The sequence below is a fragment of the Sycon ciliatum genome, chromosome 5 (genome assembly GCF_964019385.1).
Source record: "Sycon ciliatum chromosome 5, ocSycCili1.1, whole genome shotgun sequence".
NCBI lineage: Eukaryota > Metazoa > Porifera > Calcarea > Leucosolenida > Sycettidae > Sycon > Sycon ciliatum.
In genome coordinates, this window is record NC_088647.1 from 26879726 (window position 1) to 26900670 (window position 20945).

The window sequence follows — 20945 nt, forward strand, 5'->3', positions numbered from 1 at the left end:
ATTGACCTGAAAAAGACGAAAATAGTATGGACCCGCTGGGGTGGGCGTTTGCTGCAAAGTGGGCGTTTGCAGCGGACTTTACGGTACTACTCACACCGATGATTCTCTTCCTCTGTCTACCAATATGAGCCGCAATCAGCGAAAACGTCCCTTAGAGGTTTCGTAATTTTTTCGAGAAAAAGGTCGATTTGTGACGTTCAACGATTTTTGATTACAGCGCGACAAAGTTCTTCTTGAGCTCCTTGCTTGAAGTAATTTATTTTGAAGTTGAAGTGGTGTCGAGTTGCGACTCGAGTGTTCCTTGATCGTGTTGCGATGGCTGCGGACGCCAGAGCTGTTCGCCGAGCACATGCGGCTGTCATTGTGCACAGCTAGCTCGAGCCTGGTGGGGAGCGGATGCTGAAGTAGCCGCTGAAGAGTGAGGATGAGACGTTCTTTGGTTCCGACATCCATGTCGACAGCGAGGCGGAATCGCAGCCGTCATGTCCTGCTCAAGGTGGCCGATGACTCGTCAGAGTCAGAAGATGAAGAGTCATCACCTGAAATAAATAATTCTGAGTCTGGGGCTAGTGACGGCAGCGACGCCATGTCTTCAGTTGCTGAGGAAGAAATGGAAGACGAGAATGAGGAACGACTCCACGCAGGATGCAGCTGCGACAGGATGCAGCTGCGAATATGTCGATCGTGTCTCCGCACTCTTCAGCTATTCTTTGTCATTCTAGCTGCCTACTGCACTGTTTCAAAGGTAGTCAAGAGCCCACCCACCTTAGAATGCTGAATATTTATTGTACACATGCATCATACACATAAATTGCACCAAATTAGGAGTACATCTTGTATATTGGTGTATGCACACGTTTTGAATCGGAATATTGAACTTTTTCTCGGCTGAGGTCCTTCAGGAGATGTGTTTCAACCAATTTTTAACCAAAAAGAGATTTTGAAAAGTTTGGCCCTATTGGGCTGTTTTCGCTGGTTGAGGCCCATATGTTGTGCTCATGGTAAAGTTAATGGGAGGATTTCCATGCTGGCCTACTTTCCCCAATAAACTGGCACTCCAGCGCACGTATTCTCCTGGTGGAGTTTGGGCACACTGCTCCAAACGAAATTTATTCTCATTTCAGGTCACCTGGATGGAATTTCACCATCCTGGGCTTGGAAAGATCAGGACCAAGCGAATCCATCCTGGAAGCCCTTAGCTCAATAGCCCCACCACGGCCACTTCCACGACCTCACCAAACTGGCCCACTATACCTCGGAACGAAACAACAACTCAGTCACACGTCCCTTTTCGACTCCTTGCTCCTATTCAATCGATTTTCACGATTCAAACTGCTCTCCTATGCTCAGATCCACACGCTTCACTTGATGTCCATAACACATGCACTGGGCAAAAGAGAAATCCCTGGCATGCACAAAAAGCGGTCTTGAAGGAAAAAAATCGCGACCACTCCACGCCGTTGTTTCCGTGTTCATTTTGATGGAATCAGTATCATGATGTTACATGTACATGTACAAGGTATGTTTGAGTGCAAAGTAATTTTCATTTTATTACGCATTTCTTCTACACAACTCACTTCACATCTTCGTATTTCTTATGATTGATCCACCTGCACTCCGGTATCAGTCGAGGAAAATATTCTCCCAGGTGTACACTAGTCACCACAGCCATGTGATGACATTGGGACAGTTCCCAAGCGCGATTGAACTCTCCAGTTACAATTTATTTGTCCAGATTATCTGTGAAGACAACATGCAATGCGTAGCGGCAATCGATGGATGAAGAGAGAGTTTGTAAATATACATATCTTTCCACTTGTTCAGGAGCTTACCGTTTGGAGTTCACATCGTTTACGCGATCTCCCATGCTGCCTTGCACCTTGGCTTTGTTGACCATGGATGCGCCATCGCAGAAAACATTCTACAGGAGCTGCTAATGCAGAGCGTTTTTCACGCTCGATCTCGGCGATCTACCTCGTCCCGCCAATATAATCCTCCGTGACATTGGCTACAGTCACAAGAGGCATCTCTGTAAGGTCATGAGCACGACAACACCGTCGACATCAAGGAGAAAAACAGTGCACTCACTGAAAACAGCAAAGAAGAAACAGAGACAAATACAAGGAAAAAGTTGGAGGCGTATCCAATTTCGAAGCGAAAGGTGTCAGCACCGACACAATCCACATAGTCAAGTAAAGCCAATTTAGTAACCGAACGTTTTTGTTCCCTTCTCATCATGGATAAGTACAGGGAATAATGGAAGATGTCGAAATGCAGCAACTTATAGAGCTACAGCTAAAGCATAGATCGAGAACCTCACGCTATACATGTGGAAAAAAATAAAATTCAGCTGAACGTGTCAAAAACAGAAGACAAATACATGATTCTTATGTGTTGCCACTGACAACTGGTTCGGTGGAGAGTACGCTACTTTTGTTTGTCCCCAGTGGGATCGTTTCTATACGTATCGAAGGAACTGTGACGTCATCAGCCCCATTCTTGTGTTGTTTTTTGGCTGCACTCTCTTTTCAGGAGGTTCGGCTTTGTATAGCAGACATCAATTCGCCCATAAGTCACCCAGCCATTGTCTCTACAATGATAACCTGTGCATTGGAAATGAAGGACACGCAGTGCAAGCTAGTTGCCGATCTATTCACAGAGCTGGTCCCCGATGGCACGATCAAGCTGGAGTGCATAGTGGCTGGGTAAAATTATAAAATTTAATGATAAAGTTATTTAAAAGTTTCCGTGAAGATAGGAATGACATAGTATCAAGAGTACATAAACCCCCAGAGTGTGCAACTCCCACATACCCTGCTGTCCCGACAGAATTTCAAGTTGACGTCATTATTTATGACGCAATGCTCCTTGCACCAGTGATTTACAACATGTGTACGGGTGTCAACGCATCACACGTTTTTCTTTGCAATATTTTGTACAGGATCGATCGGCTTCGGTCAACCACAGGTTCCGTATTCGTCTGATAATCCGTGTATTGTGCGCATTGCACCATCAAAATGACGTCAACTTGAAATTCTGTCGGGACAGCACCCATAGTGGAGTTGCACACTCTGGGGGGTTATGTACTCTTGATACTAGTAGACGCAATGAATAGAGTGAGTTGCGCACTCAGTACAAACACCATGAGCAAAACCACTTGTCATGTACATGGATATTCCTTGAACGTACTCGAGGCCAACTCATCAGATCATCTATACTGAGTGCGTAACTCATTCTATTCATTGCGCGGATAAAATTTTCTTTTTAGTATGATCTGGAGTCAGCGTGCACTTTTATTTGCAGTTCGTGTCGAGGCACAGTGTGCCTTTGATGTGGACTACTATCCTATTTCTTGCAAAGACTTCTGTTGCTTTTGCACATGTGGCACTGTGCAGTATGAAGTATAGTGCACTGAAACCTGTCTAAGACGACCCACCGTTCGCGGGACATTCAAAATGTGGTCTGTTACCAGGTGGTCTCCTTATCCAGGGTCATTTGACTGGAAATAGCATCCCTTGGTCCTGGTTACAGTGGCCTTTGGGACAGGTGGTCGCCTTATCCGAGTGGTCGCCTTGACAGTTTTACTGTACATGAAACCAAGAATGTTCAACTCAAATGGGCTGCTGTCATGGCAAAATTCCTGTATCACATCTTTACAGTGATGCAGTCTGAGTGTGTGCAATCAGGATTCATGCACTTCATCTTAAGCTTTAAAAAAAACAACGGCTATCATATGTCTGACCTATATAACTTCACCATCTTGAATAAGAAAGAAGTGAGACTGTGAAAACTGATGGGCCGGAATTTGCGAATGCACTATAGTACTGTTTATCTTTTATTGTTTTCATCATAGTGCTAAACTGTCAGCTGCGTTTTGTTGCCGGAATGATTGAGTCGCTGTGTGTTTGTGCTCTGTGTTCTTTTACCACAGACTGTATCGAGTTCTGGAGGAGACACCAGACTTGGCGTTAGATATTCCGCATATCTATGATCTACTGGTGATTGTCATTGTTCCGCTCGTTTTCAACTGCAAGTTAAAAATTTTCACACTATCAGAGCTAGTCGTCAAGCATCTCCGAGATGTCGGGAAAGCAGCCGTCTTTATGGTGAAAGTGTTGAAGGCTATTGCCGAGAAAAAGGTATGTACATAATTATCACAAACGAGTTTTCTGTTGCTTTCGTAACGCTGTGCGTGTGTGTGTAGGTCAAGCACTGCAAAGTGGCAAGGGTGCAGATCAAACCTTGTGTTCTCTGCTGCAGCTATGTCGCATTTCACCCCGTTTTCATGCTGCTATTGCTGGGTCATTTTTTTTAATTATGCTGCTGCTGGTCCTGAAATAGGCACATGGGGGAGGCGGTCAATGAGCCAAGTTTGCACAATGATGGATGTTGGTAACTAAGTACCCTTTTTTACTGTCCGTTTGTTCCAGGGAGAGTTTGTCGCCCGTCAATTGTGTGGAACAGCCTATCTCAAGTGGAGCTCACTATTGCAAGATGGACAGAATGTTGATCAGTTCCTTGCTGACCAAGGTGTGCAGTTTCTGGACTGCCCGTCCCTTCCATATTTCCTGGAAGACCGTTATAACCGACCTCGCGGACGTGATGTCAAGGATTGGATTGACGTGAGTCAGGTTTGCTTGCAGGTCCCGGTAAAATCCACGCCCAGGGTGCATGACTTTTCAGTGTTGTAAGGAACTGAGAAGTGGGTATGTGGGTGTACATGTTCCACTGACACATACCTTGGATTTGTCTTGTTTTAACTTTCTATGCAGGCAGGTATAATGGGATGGTCTAAGACCATGATTGAGAAACAGAGGGTACCAGGTTCAAGTCCTGCTTGGAAGCGGAAGGAATTTTTCCAGCCGTGCTGTGACCCACAGTTATTTGGGAACTCGTGGCCTGGCACGAGGGTAACATGGATGCAGCTAATGGGATTTCGGTCTTTGACCACTTGGTGGTGGGTCTGATCTACTCACCTCCCACCGTTTAGGCGCTGCATCTGCGCCTTTGATCCTAGAGGGTGGTGGCGTTCCCACGGCGGATGCGGAAAACTCGGCTTCCAGCCGAGTCTCACGCGAACCGTGAATTTTTTTGTTTTTTTTTTACCTTTCTATGCATTCAGCGCACCTACCAGGATACAACCACTGCTTCCTTTGCTGAAGATTGTGCATCCAGAATTGCCTGTGCTTTCATTGGTAAGTCTTATTGTGTGTGTGGGTGGGTTCTTTTCTTTTGCACACCAAGAGAAAAAGCACTGAGCATAAACGTGGTGATGCTAGGAGGGACATAATAACAAGAACTCAAGAGCACATGCTTGGGAACGAGTCCTTTCATTTATCCGGAGTACGATAATTTTTCCAAAAAAATGGGCAAGTAATTGATTATTTTAGGAAATTAGAGGCCACATGCCACATACTGCTCGTTTCTCTCCGAAACTCAACACTTGCAAGCCAGATATGAAAGAATGAAAAATCATCAGTCACACCACCGGGACTCGAACCAGAGACCTTGCTATTCGCGAGCAATGCTCTAACCAACTGAGCTACAGTATGACTCTTATCCACGGTGATGGTAAATCTATCCTTCTTCGATCAATCCATATCTGGCTTGTATCATACTGGCAACTCACACCAATCAAGAGGGCCCTCGGCCATTCGCTGGTTCGAGTCCCGGTGGTGTGACTGATGATTTTTTTCTTTCTTTCATATCTGGCTTGCAAGTGTTGAGTTTCGGAGAGAAAAGAGCAGTACGTGGCATGTGGCCTCTAATGTCCTAAAACTTTGAAATTCTCCGTGAAGTCGAAATTTGAAATTGCAATTGATTATTTTGTTCAAATAATGCCTTTGAAATACCGCTATTCCCTGCTTGTGACTATGGTGAACGTGCAGTTTGCTCTTCCTGCACACACACACACACACACACACACACACACACACACACACACACACACACACACACACACACACACACACACACACACTGTAGTGTACTGTACTGTACTGTACTGTACTTGCTCACTGCCCAAATTGGTCACGTGGGTCTCCCCGGGAGAGGGGAGAGAGGAACTCAAAAGGAATCTTGGAAAGAGGACTCAATTGGCTATTGAACCGCCCAACGGCCGACACCCCCTGAAATCCCCAAACTATGGGTGGACTTGAAAATGATCCCAAGTACACGCACACACGCACACACACCTCAGACCTCAGACATGCCCATCGCGGAAGCGATGATAGCGAACAGCTATGTTAGACATAGCAACTTGTGCTGGGATTACACCATTCAACAGTTTGCAAGGCTGATGAATTGACCGCCACTATTTTTAGCCTGGTATCCACCACACAGCTGTTTGAAGTGACTTTTTCTGGCCAGTGAATCCCTATTTTTCATTTTTCCATTTTTTTACGCACACACACCACACCACATACTCTGGCATACACTGGCTGTTGGTAACCACCCAGGAGAATGAAAGAAAAGTCAGACACACACACACACACACACACACACACACACACACACTTTGGTGATGACGTCGCAGTTATCAATTTCATAATTATGCATGTTGTGGATCGAATGTGATTCCCGGGATCAAGCGGCGTCCTGCCATATGAGGGAAGTGTGAAGTGGCGTCTGTTAATGGCAGGTTTTGCTGTGTTAACTATGGTACATTTCTGCTCATTGTCGTTCTAGACCCAACCACTCGCGAGTTTGCGAATGCCAAATGTGAAACCTTGCTCATACTCGGCATTTCTAGATACTTTGAGCATGACCCCGATCTCCGGTACGCTGTCATCCTGGGCCTGGAGAAAGTCGCTGCTCAGTACGATCACCATCCCGGTGAGTGATGATGTCGCTATTTATTTTGTTTTCTCTTGGTTCTTGGGGGGGGGGGGGGGGGGGGGGCATATGCCAGTCGCCTGTTGCCATATTCATATTGAAGTAAGTGAATACTGCACCGTTGCAGGTAAGTGAAATTGATAAGTAGGCCGACCAGTCGATAGAAGCAAGAACCTCATGGACCAGTGCATGTACTACATCCCAACACATCTACACACTGAGTTCAGTTGAAGACAATCGGTTCATCTCTACTCTTGAGCTTCTTGCTACCATGCAATCAGGAAATCCTGCTCAGGCAGAGTGCTGTATACCGGTAAACGTGCGCCGCTTTTAGTTCGCAATTATTTGCTTGCACAGACAAATTTGCACCTGGACATGTTTGCGATTGTAGTTATTTTAGTAGTTTTATTGCAACAGTTTTACATTATGCACAAGCTTCATTTTGCCGCTTCGCTTCCATCGCGAACGCGAAAGTATGATCAGGTTCGTACTCTGCCTTTCCGTGCTTCTAATGAACATCCGGTATACGGTGTCGGCTCACCAGCTTTAGGACGCATGTATCTTCCATCCGTTGTTCTGCTTCGATTACCATAGCTGTGGTGTGCAAATTCCTTGCACGTTGCATCTCTGGCTACTCGTGATGGTGTCAAGGAGCCATATGTCCGCGAAAACTGTGATATCATTAAAATTCTGCCGTGGTGTGAGAGATTGCGGACTTGCACACTCGTGGTCATGTACCCCTGCAAAGCTAGACGATCGGAACTTTCGTTTTCCGTTTCCAAACCTGTATCTAATAGCATCTGGTATTACAGTAGGTATCACAATAGTGCTGTTCTCATATGTCATGTCCCTTTGCTGATGATGCTGCTGCTGCTGTTTGTGTGTGTGTGTGTGTGTGTGTGTGCGTGCGTGCGTGCGTGCGTGCGTGTGTGTGTGCATGTTGTGCATGTTGTGCATATGCACCACAGGTATGCTCCAGTCCTTATTTGATGCGTTTTACTCTGGAGATGCATGCGATGACGGAGCATTCTTCAAGTGGGAGGCGATGGCAACACCCACTGGAGGCGATTGCCTTCACGGTGTAGCACTCAACTCTGTCAAGCAATTCTTGGCGTTCTTGCACTCTGAGTACCCTGACCAATAGGGTTTAGATCACTAGCAGTCAGTCAACGAAGAGCTTCTGCAACTCCTCGCCATCGTCTATGTGTTCCTGGCTTAGGTTGTGCAGTTCATCCGCTGCCAGCATCTCCAGTAACTGTCAAGCTGATATCCGCTTCCGTGCTTGGTCCCGATTTCTCCATTTCCTGAAACAATATGCGAGCCACCCGTCGTTCATACTTCATGTGCCGCCCTGCTCTGTGCTTGATCCACACGTTTCTTTGGCTTTTACCGCCGCTTGTGTCTGATGTTCTGAATGAGGACTAGCCTCCAATCCAGTCATAGTGGTGTGAGCCATCCGTTCATTCTGCATGTGCAGCACTCCGATGATGGTGCTGTCAGCCATCCGTTCATTCGTCTCAGCTATGGTTTTGGCTCTGAACTTGTGCAACTGCGAACTGAATTAGATGACAACGTGAAAGGTTGTAAAATACTAAAAGCCAGCAAGACGGTAGTAGTTGTCCAGGAATTGGAACTGGAACTGGATTTGCATTTGCATTTGTATTGCATTTTCAACCATTGTGTTTCTTTTGCCCGTGAAAGAGGCTTGAGTATTAATTGTCAGGAATTGGAATTGGACAAACTAAAAACAATCATCTGCTCTGTCCTATCTTTTTTGTCAACATTATTTCTGATCAATGGATCTATTATGGATCTGCTGCCAAATGCTTCCGTTGAGGCCACCGATCATTGTCCTTTTACTTTTTCTTCTGATTGTTCTATAACTTTTTAGATAGGACGACGGTTGCTGAGCTGTTTTAACCCCTGTGTTTTGCGTCTCGCTTGTTGTCAGTCGAATGTTTTCTGAACTTGTTGCTTGTTAGCGAGCAGCACTCTGTGCAGCTAGCGTTCTCTCGTCTCTTTCGTCGATGTCCATTTTCTTTACAATGGCTATGCCGGTTTTTAAATATTTATTCTTTGCTTTGTGTACCCATCTGTTTTCTTAACCCCGTGCGGGGCGCGCACAGAAGAGGATTATTACAACTCGGAACCTAGCCCAGGGAGTTTCCAGTCTTCGCCCCGTGCTACCCCTCGTGTCACATTAGACAAGCTCGTTCATTTTGACAAGGGCACACAGAAGAGGTTTACAACTCCAAGCCTAGCCCGGTGAGTCTGTAGTCTTCGCCCCGTGCTTCCCTTTGCATCGCATCGTTGGACAGTCTAGTTGTGTCAGTGTGTCAAGTCTCCATCTACCGTTTCGTTTCAGTGCCACTGTGCGTTCATACTGGCAGCGTTCCACACAGCGTGACCTCACCGGCTGTGTGCCTGTATACAGCCATGTTCCAATGTACCGACGACAAGTGGCCAATGTTGACTTGTCAGTCGCCTGCTGGTGTTCAGCACAATGTCTCCTCGGTCGGTACAGATACTGCTTAGGAAGTCCTCCCAGCCAAGCCTGTTGGATGGTGCTGAGTAATGATCAGTGGTACTACTGGATCATTCTTCAATATGCAGTGTTGTGTAGTGACTGAAGCAACCGCCAAAGTGTTTCATTGACTGACATTATTGTTTCAAGAACTTGTTGAATGTGCTCTGGCCTGTGTGTGTGTGTGTGTGTGTGTGTGTGTGTGTGTGTGTGTGTGTGTGTGTGTGTGCGCGCGTGCGTGTGTGCGTGTGCGTGTCCAATTTCACTTCAAGGTACCGGTGCATCTATTGTCTGCTTTTATCAAAGCAGCGTGCTGTCTATACTGGTTACCCCAGCAAGTGTAGAATGTGCATAGGTAGCTGTCTTGGCCGTTTTATGCCGATGTACTCCGTGTGATGTAGACCAGGTGTGCATTGGTGGTCGATTCACATGGCTTTGCCAGTATTGTGGATTACTGTAAAAGCTATTATTCTAACGAGGCGCATATATTATAACGATTTCCCAAAATTGACTAGTTTACGTGTACCAAAGGTAACGATTCTCACTCATTCTCAACACTCAATAGGACAGTATACGTATCGATTTCTGTATAACGATTTCTATTCTAACGACAGATTTCTCCTCGTTATCTCGTTAGAGTTAGCACTTCGTTATAATAATTATAGCGAAGTGCTAACGAGAAGCACGCAAATCTGCAAATGCACTGGATGTGAACCCACAGATTTTCTCTTATACTTATAGCAACGATAGTGAACAAGATCTGAATGAGACAGATCAAGACTTGTGCCAGATAACTGTCTACTGTAAAAGCCATATACTGAGGACATGTACAGCTGTACATGTACAGCTGTACATGTCCTCAGTATATGGCTTTTACAGTAGACAGTTATCTGGCACAAGTCTTGATCTGTCTCATTCAGATCTTGTTCACTATCGTTGCTATAAGTATAAGAGAAAATCTGTGGGTTCACATCCAGTGCATTTGCAGATTTGCGTGCTTCTCTTGCGACGGGCGTATACCGTATTTCCTCGATTAATGGACCATGCTCAAATAGTACTATTAGTAGACCCTCCTAGAGGCCTCACGGAAAAATAGTAGACCATGCCCGAATAAAGAGACCCGGTCTCTTATTTGAGTTCATCGCTTTGCGTATGCGCACTAAGAAAGCACGTGGTGGATCAAAAAGGACGCGATTTTAGGTTGCGCAACTACAATTTTTGTAGTGGCTATTGCTTTCTTTCATTATTTGAGCACGGTCCACTATATTTTCATCGGCACATCGCTGGAAATGCTTCAACGCCCCTAGCCTCCTTTCCCGTAGCCTGTATCAATGCACGTTCCCTTAGAAACAAATCTGCTGAGCTACCCGACCTTCTCACGACCAGCTGTCCCCTTGTTGTTTGCATAACTGAAACCTGGTTGTGTCCACAAATTTCCCTCTCCTTCCCAGGCTATGAATGTTTTCGAAGGGATCGACCCACCTCCGAGAATAAAATTAACACCAACGACTTCCTGGCCTATGGCGGTGGTGCTATCTTAGTAAATTCAAGTGCATTTGGTCCTATTACCCACCGTACAGACCTACATCTTCCGCAATTCGAAGCTATCTGGGTAGAGATATCGCCATCCACTGCAACCTGTGCTTGCCCCACGCGCCAGCAGCCCATCCAAATTGCGGCTGTCTACCGCCCACCGTCCACCGACCCGTCGGTGATAGATAACTTTTACGCCTCATTTCAAAGCTGCTTGACTAAAATACGGACCCCTGGCTCGCCAGTCCTCATCATGGGAGATTTCAATGCTTAATGTTCCACCTGGTATGGAACAACAACAGACACTGCAGGCCACCACCTTTCATGTCTTCTTGACATGTTTTCCTTGCAGCAACACGTCACATTCTCGACCCACCGCTCCCACAAAAGCAATGAGGCTGCCCTGGACCTGATGATCACTGACACTGCAGCCAACATCTGCGATCCGCGCACCTCAGCCCCTCTCGGTCAGACGGACCACTCAATTGTTCTCGGCCGTCTGTGCATCCCGACATGTACCGCATCACCACCTGCACCCAACACTACACTGCTCCCATTCCTTCCAGATACCTGACTTCAGTCAGTTTGACATCTCCTCCATTCTTCCCACTCACCTAGTTGCTCTAAATGAATCCATTGCTAATGTGAACTGGCATGCTGCTCTCCAGTTGAAGCTTGGAGATCCAAACCGTACTGCTCCAGCATTTTATGACATCCTTCATGGTCTATGCTCCGCTTTCCTACCCACCCGGTCGCGCTCTTCAGCCCCTAGACGACGTACACCAAGTCCCCCGTGGCTGACACGTGCTGTTAAAGCTCAGCTAAAGAGGAAGCGAGACTCGTACAGCTTGTATCGCAAGTATCCTACCCCTAGCAATCACGAGCATTACAAGTGCGAACGTAACAGAGCACGAATCCTATCTCGAGAGGCTCACCGCCAGTATGTGTCCTCCATTAGCACTAACCCCTCATCCATTATTGCATCCACCCCTAATTTGTTCAAGTTGGTTAAGCAGCTTCGTTCGCCGTCCCCTGTTGGAAACCCTATCATCGCTGAACTCCATGAAAATAACACAGTACACAACGACCCTACCCAGATTGCCAATGCTCTGAATCGCCAATTCATCAGCTTTGGAACACCGGATGATCCTGCATGGTCTCTTCCTGGTTTTCCATACCACGGGCTCCCAGCACTACCCTCTTTTAGCACTACTCCCACCGCCATTGCCCAACACATCCGTCGCCTAAAGCCCAAGAAGGCGGCAGGTGCAGATGGCATATCCAATGAACTCCTAAAACTGTAAAAGCCCTGTCTCCTAGTATAGCTATCCCTCTCAGCCTAGTTTTCAACCAGTCCTTCGTCACCGGAATCTTCCCTGATGTCTGGAAGGCTGCTGTGGTTGTGCCTATTTACAAGAATAAAGGCAGTAAACTGTCTGCATCCAATTACAGGCCGATTTCACTCCTTTCCACCTTTTCAAAGCTCTGTGAACGTGTGGCATTTGGCCACTTATACCAACATGTGAACCCGGTCCTTGACCCGTCACAGTCTGGATTTCGGCGAGGCGATTCGACCGCCTGGCAGTTGCTGAGGCTTGTGCAGAAGCTATAATTATGAATGCAAGGATCAGAAGCAATTTAGCCTCCTATGTTTTTTCGACCTGAGCAAAGCATTTGACACTGTTTGGACAAGGGGTCTCCTCCATAAGTTAGCAGCGTTTGGCGTAGCCGGGACGTGTCTGCAGTGGCTTCTCGGGGCCTTCTATTCGGTACTCTTTGTAGTTGTACTTCTGTACTGTTGAGCTATCCGAATTCAAATAAACACTAAAAAAATAAAAAAATAAAAAAAGCATAAGGCAATGGTGCAGAAAAGAGGTGAGAACTTTACTTCAAGTACAAACCAGTCCGTGCGCCAGTTCAGAAAAAGTCGTCTAAAAGTTGCACTTTTATTTTCCAGATTTGCCAGATTTCGCAGTTTTCTCAAGATATCGCGAGACGAATACTCAATGGCGGCACCTTCGTCGTCCTTTGGTTTACGTCTCCTGTGAGTTCTTCGTCTCAGATCGTTGTCGAAATCCAACCTAATAGTTGTTCTCTGCCCCAAGTTTTGTCCGTGGCGATAACAAATAACGAGAAATTGAGTTCTCGCTCGTCGCTTGCGTTTTCGTTAAGTCGCTGATATTTTGGATGAACATGCTATAATTTCGTACCGTTGGTTTGTACAAGGGTTTCGCTATTTCCTGCTTATTTAATTAGAAAGAGATATTAGCCAACAGTGTATCCTCCAATTTTGGTTTGTGCAAAAAATCCGACAGCGGTGATACCAACCGTTTCGTCAACACTGTATTTTTGACACATTTTGACACACACATGTCTTCAATTGGTGGACTTAAGAACGACCGACAGAATCGTTCAAGGGGTCCTAGTATTCTGCGATGTACCAGCCAGACCATTGTATCCGTAGACCACGAATTTACAAACAACACGAACCCCAACAGGTTGCTGGAGCTCCAAACACAAACCCTCGCAGGTCAATGCATGTGCCTATACTTGTATGTACAACAGCAACAATATCAAGCCAAATACAGTACTGAGGTGGGAAAGAAATTTTAAATAAATAATTCATGCAGAGAGGATGACACTACAAACACAGCACCTGAGCCAATACAATGCAGAATTGAAGTGAAAAAATGGCATCTGCGGATGGCCAGGATACGGTGCTACTATTTACAGAACAACCGCCACAAGCTATGACATAAAGTCTCGTACCTTCATTCACGGCGGACGCATGAAGCAAAGAATACGTTTACTATACACCCGTACATACATGCACACGTGAATTGACACGTGTTCACGCGCTTTTTTCAACAGACCCACACACGTCTGCATGTACATGTACATGTAAACGCACAGACATGTACACGTACGTACGTGCACGAACATACACACCCATAACCATGCACACACATACACACACACACACACACACACACACACGCACATCCGCTAAGTATGGGAGCATATGTGCACGAAGCATCACATGATTGCATTCACAAGTTTATACAAGTCAGCCAGGTAATGAATACATACTTGTAGTTGTGTGGTAGCTGCTACCACAAATGGAGCATTGGCTAGATATTGCAATAAGGAGAGTGTTATGATAGTCATGCAAAGGTTCTGCTGTTATCAACGAAGTGCACGCCTCTCGTGCTAAGTTCAAGATCCATTGTACTCTTCTTTGCAACATACTTCGTGCAGCTTGCATCCAATCGTAGGCATCACGAGTCAAGGCAGCAGCCACATCAGGCACACGGACCAGTAAGATTCACTGATATTGAGGATTCGGACCAGGGTGCTGTTCCGATCAAACTTACAATAACACCTTGTTGAGCTGGGTCTTCCCCACTGGCACAGCCACCTTGTGTGGCCCTACCATTAGTGGTCTCTGCCCGTTGCCTTCATTTCATTGGTAGGGTTGTGTTTGACGAAAAGCCCACTTGACTGCCTTCCAGCATATAGCTTTCAAATGTAAGTGTGATGTATTGATATCACAGACATGCTGACGTTTGGTACATGCCTCAAGGCTAGTCAATAGAAGTGATAGTCATACATCACTTCAAGCTAGGACCACTCCAGTGGGAGAAATGAGGTGATCCACTGTTGTCCGCTGGAAGCGTTTGATCCTGTTCACACACAGACGCACGCACGCACGCACACACACACACACACACACACACACACACACACACACACACACACACACACACACACACCTGTCCTGTCCTGTAGAGTCACTGCCGCAAAAGGGTCACGTGATCCCATCACTGGGAAACTTGAGAAGAGAGAGAGAGAGGACACGACGCTCGATGACGCTCCAGGTGCACGGGTAGTCGCATCCGCTTGCCGCATATGCACACGTGCTGGAAGGCTGAGCGCTCCTCTGCTGTTGGTCTATGCGCCACCCTTGAACAGCGATGCCTTCCCCGTCCCCGGACACCGCGAAAGCAGCGACCACACCTGTCACAATGCGCGGCACAACATCCCTCCGCCGGTGCCGACGCTCCGGTAGTTCCAGGTGGCACTGCGGCATCCACCGTTGAGGCACACACATGCCGGACCAAGCCACCGCGGCTTCTCAGCCACCGCCCACACCGCCCGCACTGACTAACGCCCCGCTGCTCAGACACAGGCCGCGCACGCTCCTCCAGACACTTATGCCGAGCCATGTCTCCTTTCCGTGCAAAATCCCGTCCGCATACCGTACATACCACTCGGGGCGGAGGCTCAGGCACATTGTCAGGCTCTTGGTAGGTGCTGCGCCACTCCGCGCGAGACTCACATGCAACATCATACCATGATGCCTCCACGCCACGGGCACGTAGATCTCGGACAGCACAGTCCTTCCATCTGCGGCGTGGGCCATGTGCTGGGCGACGCTGCAAGAAGGAGCCAAACAGTACCTGTTTTGGGATGCGGTTGTCCGGCATCCGCGCCACATGCCCCAACCACTCCAACCGCCGATGTGCAATTTTGTCTTTAATCGTCTCGGAGTCTCCCCAGCGCACCAGCAGCTCTTCGTTGGTGATGTGTTCGTCCCACATCCGGCTTCGAGAGACCCTGAGGATGGATCGGATGCACCTCATGCTGAAGGTTGAGAGCTTCTGCAGGTCATGCTGAAGGGGCGTCCAGCACTCAGAGCCATACAACAGCAGGGACAGAACGCAAGCATTGAATACGCACCGCTTGGTGTGCATCAGCAGATGTGGATTGGAGAATACAGACCTCCGAAGAGCACCGCAGGCCCTGGAGGCTTGGGCAATCCTTGCGGCGATGTCCCGGGACGAACGGCAACCGCTGTCCACTACAGAACCGAGGTATTTGAAATGCGGTACGCATTCCACCTCCGCTTGACCAAGTTGGAGGGGAGCGCGGTCAGTAAGCGTGATGCCGGGGCCAACAACTACAAACTGAGTCTTCGTTGCACTGATGGTCAAGCCGAATCCCGACGCCACCTCGTGAAGACAGCACAATGCTGCCCCCGCTCCAGACCGAGTCGTAGCGAATAAACAAGAGTCGTCAGCAAACTGGGAATCTGTAAGGCAATGGTGTTGGTCGTCACGGCGGGGTTTACGGTATAAATCGCTGCTGTATGCTGAGCGGAGCTCGAAGCCAACCCCGTCAACTCTCCTGACGCGGTGTTGCCACTGGGTCATCACGGCCCACATAAAGATATTAAAAAGGACCGGCGCCATAGAGCACCCCTGGCGAAGCCCATTGCCAATGCTGAACGGGTCTGATAATATGTTGTTGAACTGCACCGATGCTGACATGGGGTCGTGGAACGACTGGATGATGTTGATAAGCTTTTCTGGTACTCCCGCACGGCCGAGGACCTGCCACAGACACCCCCTGGGCACTGAATCATAGGCCTTCTTCAGGTCGATAAACACAAAAATCCCTTGGCCTGATGTTCGATTGACTTTTCCATGAGCTGTCGGACGGTGAAGATCATGTCAGAGCAGCCACGCCCTCGCCGGAACCCGCACTGGGACTCAGGGAGAAATTCCTCTGCGAATACCTGCAGCCTTCTCTGAAGGACACTCGCCAAGACCTTGCCGACCACATCCAGCAACGCAATGCCCCGCCAATTGTCGCACTGCGACAAATCTCCCTTCTTTGGAATGGGGATGAGGGTAGCATCCGCCCACTCCCGCGGAACGCAGCCATCTCGCCACACATCTCCAAACAGCTCCATGAGCTTGTTGTTGAGCTCCTCGCCACCGAACTTTAGCAACTCTGGCTGTATCCTCGATGAACCAGCAGCGGTGCCATTGCGAAGTCGAGAAATGGCCTTGGAGATCTCATGCATGGTTGGTGGTTCCTCAAGGCTCGACACTACAGGTCGCTGCTCAACGCAAGCCATGATATCGGGGTTGTACGAGCTCTCTGGGTTCAGGACAGATGTGAAATGCCTCTGGAACCGCTTGCATTGATCCTCAGTCGACTGGCACAGGTTTCCATTCTCGTCCTTAATGGCGGAAGTCTTGCACGGAGTTAATCCCTCACATGCAGCGTGGATAGCATGAACGCATTTCCAGACGACTGCCCCGTTGAAGCGCGCCTCTGTTGCCTCCTGTGCCTTATTCAAAATCCAAGCCTCTTTGGCATTTACAACGGCTGCGCGCGCCTGCGATCGAGCAGCCCCGAAGCTGGCCCAATACGTGTCGCCCCTCTGCTGACCGTGGGCAAGCCACTCCGCGTAGCACTCATTGCGGGCGCGCAGAAGGGGCTGTATGGTTGCAGAGTTGTCATCATACCAGTCGGCCTGACGGCGTTCGATCGGGCCCAATACATCAGCGGCTGTGGCAACCACGGTATTGCGCACATGGGTCCACTTCTCCCCAACGCTACCATCGCTGCTCCAGCAATCTCGCAATCCAGCAGATAAAGCGGCACGATACTTGTCCGCGGTGGTCACGCAGCGCGGGGGGCGACGTCCCACATCGTTGACGTCTTGTAACGTGGATGCGCAGGAATCCGATTGATCATGCTCGGCCACCGCCTTACTCCGCAGCTTGCCGACATTAAATCGGCGCCCCCGGCTCGCTCCACGTCGGGCAACCCCCACCGGGCGATGCGGGAACTCAAAGACTATACAAAGCAGCTGGTGGTCACTGCCACACTCAGCACCACGAACAACGCGCACGTCCCTGCAAAATCGCCGATGATCCTGACGCATCAAGATATAGTCGATGCAGTGCCACTGCAGAGAGCCGGGGTGCTGCCACGTCCGCTTGAAGATATCCCGCTTGGGGAACCAGGTGTTGCAGATCCACAAATTATTTATTGCTGCAAACGACAGTAGCTCATCTCCAGAGGAATTCAACTGTCCAAAACCATGCATGCCGCGCACACCACTCCAGCCATCGTCAGCTGTTCCTGAACCCACACGGGCGCTGAAGTCTCCAAGCAGAATACAGCAGTCCCTGTCAGGAACGCCAGCTATTACCTCCTGCAACTGTTCGTAAAACTGATTTTTGCTGGCACGCGGAGCTGCATAAGTCGGAGCATACGCACTGACTACCGTCACCCATGCGACTTCTCCCCCACGCAGGGCGAATTTGAGACGTGCAGTGACAAGACGAGGGCCCACAGCCCGCCAGACCGAACCACCATTCTTCCACGCGTCTGTTGCAAATTTATTGAGTGCCAGGGCGACTCCTTCTCCTCGTCTGTTGCCCGGAGTTCCATCGCCAGGCACGGGGCGACCCGAACACAAGATAGTAAAACCGTCAACGACATAAAATTAATGTCATCGCCGAACCAGTGTGTCTCCTGCAATCCAGCCGCCGCCACGCTCAACCTGCGCAGCTCGGCAGCAACACGACGACATTTCTTGTCCTCTGCTACTCGGCCAGAAACGCTCGCCGTAGCTACGCCGCCACTCCTTTCCACAAGGGAGCGAACATTCCACGACCCAAACGTCAAGCAGCGCCGTCCCTCTCTCCCACTCTTCTCTCTCTCCTTGACGTACTTCATAGCTTTTCGGAGCTGGATGGAGATATTCCACTCGGGGGCTCGTCACACCACCGCGAGTGGCGACTTCGGGCGCAGCAAGAGGTGGCGGTATCAAAAAAACTCGCCTCGTCCTCCTGCTACGTGGCTCCCGTCGTCGGCAGCTCACTGTCTACGCAGTCGATGCGCCAGAGCGAAAAAAAAGCCGTTTTTTATTATCCCGGTCAGCTCATTTTGTACAGAGGTGAAGATGACGATTCCGTGAAGAAGTAATGGCTGACGTTGTCGAACATTTACAGAATGGCTCAGACCACGCAGTGGTCGCCAGCTATTCTGCATTATATGAAGAATGTGATGTCGAACATATCAACGTGTTTGGCCTAATTCTCTAACTACTTGACAGCTAGTTTGTAGTGTATTTTACATGTTTTCTGTGAATTTTGTGTTTTATTTTGTGCGCATGCCCTTTGGCATCTTGGAAAGCGCACATTTTTTTGTTGTCGAAACTGTCCGTTCCACACTTGCTCTTCGGCCTTTGATAGCGAGCCTCTAACAAGTGCATTATCCCAATATCAACGTAGACGGGTGGGAGGGAAGGGACGTTGATATGTTCGACATCACATTCTTCATATAATCCAGAATAGCTGGCGACCACTGCGTGGTCTGAGCCATTCTGTAATTATATTTCAGAATGCTCTGTCTCCATATCAACGTGATTTTGTAGCTTGTCAGTGGTCGACAGCTTGGTAGACAGGACAGCCTTCCCGAAGGTGTTGTTCTTCTGAGGCTTGTAGTAGAACTTTTGGAAGATACTCTCACTGCTCCAATCTGCTGCAGAGAGGATATCGGTCGTTGTGACCCCAGCGTCTGCTGCAGCTGAAGTTGCAGCACTTCGCACCGAGTGCGCTTTGAAGATATCCGTATCGATTCCGGCCTTCGCCAGAACTGTTTTAATCCATCTGGCTACGGTCGATGATGACACCGCTTTGTAGGGTTGTATTGTAGCAATCAGGAGTTGAGCTTGCTTTTCATCATCAGCTCGATTCGCCAAGGTCCTACTTTCGTAGTCCTTCAATGTTTGCACAGGACACAATAGTGCATTGTCCTTAAATGCTGGGAAGAAGAACTCTGTAATCTTCTTGTTCTGCCTGGACTGCTTTGCCAGTTTTGTCGGGTGAAATGTTACGCCCTCCGGGCTAAACTGTCTGAACCTTATATCAAGGTTCACAAGATCCACCGATCTCGATGGCCTAGTGAGGGCCAACAGCATCGTGATTTTGAACGTTATATCCTGGAGGGACATTTGCTCGTTCTGACCTAGTGAGATCAGGTATGTTGTGACCTTTGATACGTCCCACGTTGAGGAGTACCTAGGTTGGGGTGGTCTTTCATGGAAGACGCCCTTCAGTAGTCTGCTTACCATTGGGTGTGATCCCACTTCGTATCCATCAACTTTGTCGTGGATAGATGATATTGCAGATCGATAATTACACAAGGACCTATACTGGTACTTATTCTGATAAAGAGAAGCCAAGAAGTTAACCACGCCGGCTATATCTCCCGAAATGGGATCAATGTCCCTTTCGACACACCAGCATGCCCATTTCTTAAAGAGGGAATCATAAGTTTTTGCAGACTTCTGTCTCCAAGATGCGAGGAGAAGTTTTGAAGCCTCTCCCGAAAGCTTCTCTGCTGAGTATCTTGACCTGAGATATTCCACACGGCTAGGGGTGGGTTTATCTCCGGCTCGTTGACTGGGTGAGTTGGTTGGATCGGGCTTCTGGAGCTCGTTATGAGACAAGGCTCTTGGATCAGCATGTCCAATAGCATTGGGTACCACACTTGGCCCGGCCATACCGGTGCCACGAGCATAATCTCTGCATTCTGTTGTTGGACTTGTTGCAGGACTTTGCCTATCAAGTTCCAAGGTGGGTTGGCATAGCCGTTCGAAACTTTCCAGTTCATTGTGAAGGCATCTGTGGCTATTGCTACTGGGTCGGGTCTCCAACTCACATACTGTGGGAGTTGATGGGACAGTCGAGAGGCAAAGAGGTCCACATCCAGTGGGCCGAATCTCGAGTTTATCCTTTGAAAGATTTTCGGGCATAGCATCCAGTCCGATCTGTCTTTCATCACTCGGGATTCCTCGTCGGCAATCACATTCAACGAACCCGCGAGATGAGAGGCTTTGAGAGTGATATTCCTCTGAAAGCACCACACCCAGAGCTCTTTCGTCAACCGGTTGAGTTCCGGTGATACGGTTCCTCCCAGTTTGTTGATGTAAGTCAGGGCAGTCGTGTTGTCCATCTTTAGATGGATCACAACATCTGTAGCATCCTTGGCATAGCTCTTGATCGCAAGGGATGCCGCCAGTAATTCCAGGCAGTTGATGTGCATGTGTCGTTCCTGTGGGGACCATGGTCCGCCTGTTCGAACATTGTTGAAAGATGCTCCCCAGCCTATTGTGGATGCATCTGTCTCTATCACCATGTCCGGCTTCGCCAACAGGAGTTGTTTCCCGTTCTTGTGAGACAGGTGA

At 48.4% G+C, this 20945-nt stretch overlaps 2 protein-coding genes across 3 annotated transcripts in view; one reads left to right on the top strand and one right to left on the bottom strand.

The window, feature by feature from the left end:
• Positions 1 to 9510, top strand: part of LOC135818203 (eukaryotic translation initiation factor 4 gamma 1-like) — a 55849-nt gene extending 46339 nt beyond the window's left edge. For both annotated transcript variants that reach the window (XM_065331552.1, XM_065331553.1), the window contains exons 21-26: positions 2533 to 2705; positions 3932 to 4139; positions 4431 to 4622; positions 5123 to 5195; positions 6688 to 6834; positions 7803 to 9510. In XM_065331552.1, the coding sequence (XP_065187624.1) occupies positions 2533 to 2705; positions 3932 to 4139; positions 4431 to 4622; positions 5123 to 5195; positions 6688 to 6834; positions 7803 to 7978 (969 nt within the window). In that variant the 3' untranslated portion in view covers positions 7979 to 9510. The remainder of the gene's footprint in view (positions 1 to 2532; positions 2706 to 3931; positions 4140 to 4430; positions 4623 to 5122; positions 5196 to 6687; positions 6835 to 7802) is intronic.
• Positions 9511 to 16325: 6815 nt separating this feature from the next.
• LOC135816944 (uncharacterized) lies at positions 16326 to 17795 on the bottom strand. The gene has a single exon (XM_065330050.1). The coding sequence runs from the start codon at positions 17793 to 17795 to the stop codon at positions 16326 to 16328; it is 1470 nt and encodes a 489-aa protein (XP_065186122.1).
• Positions 17796 to 20945: the final 3150 nt, after the last annotated feature.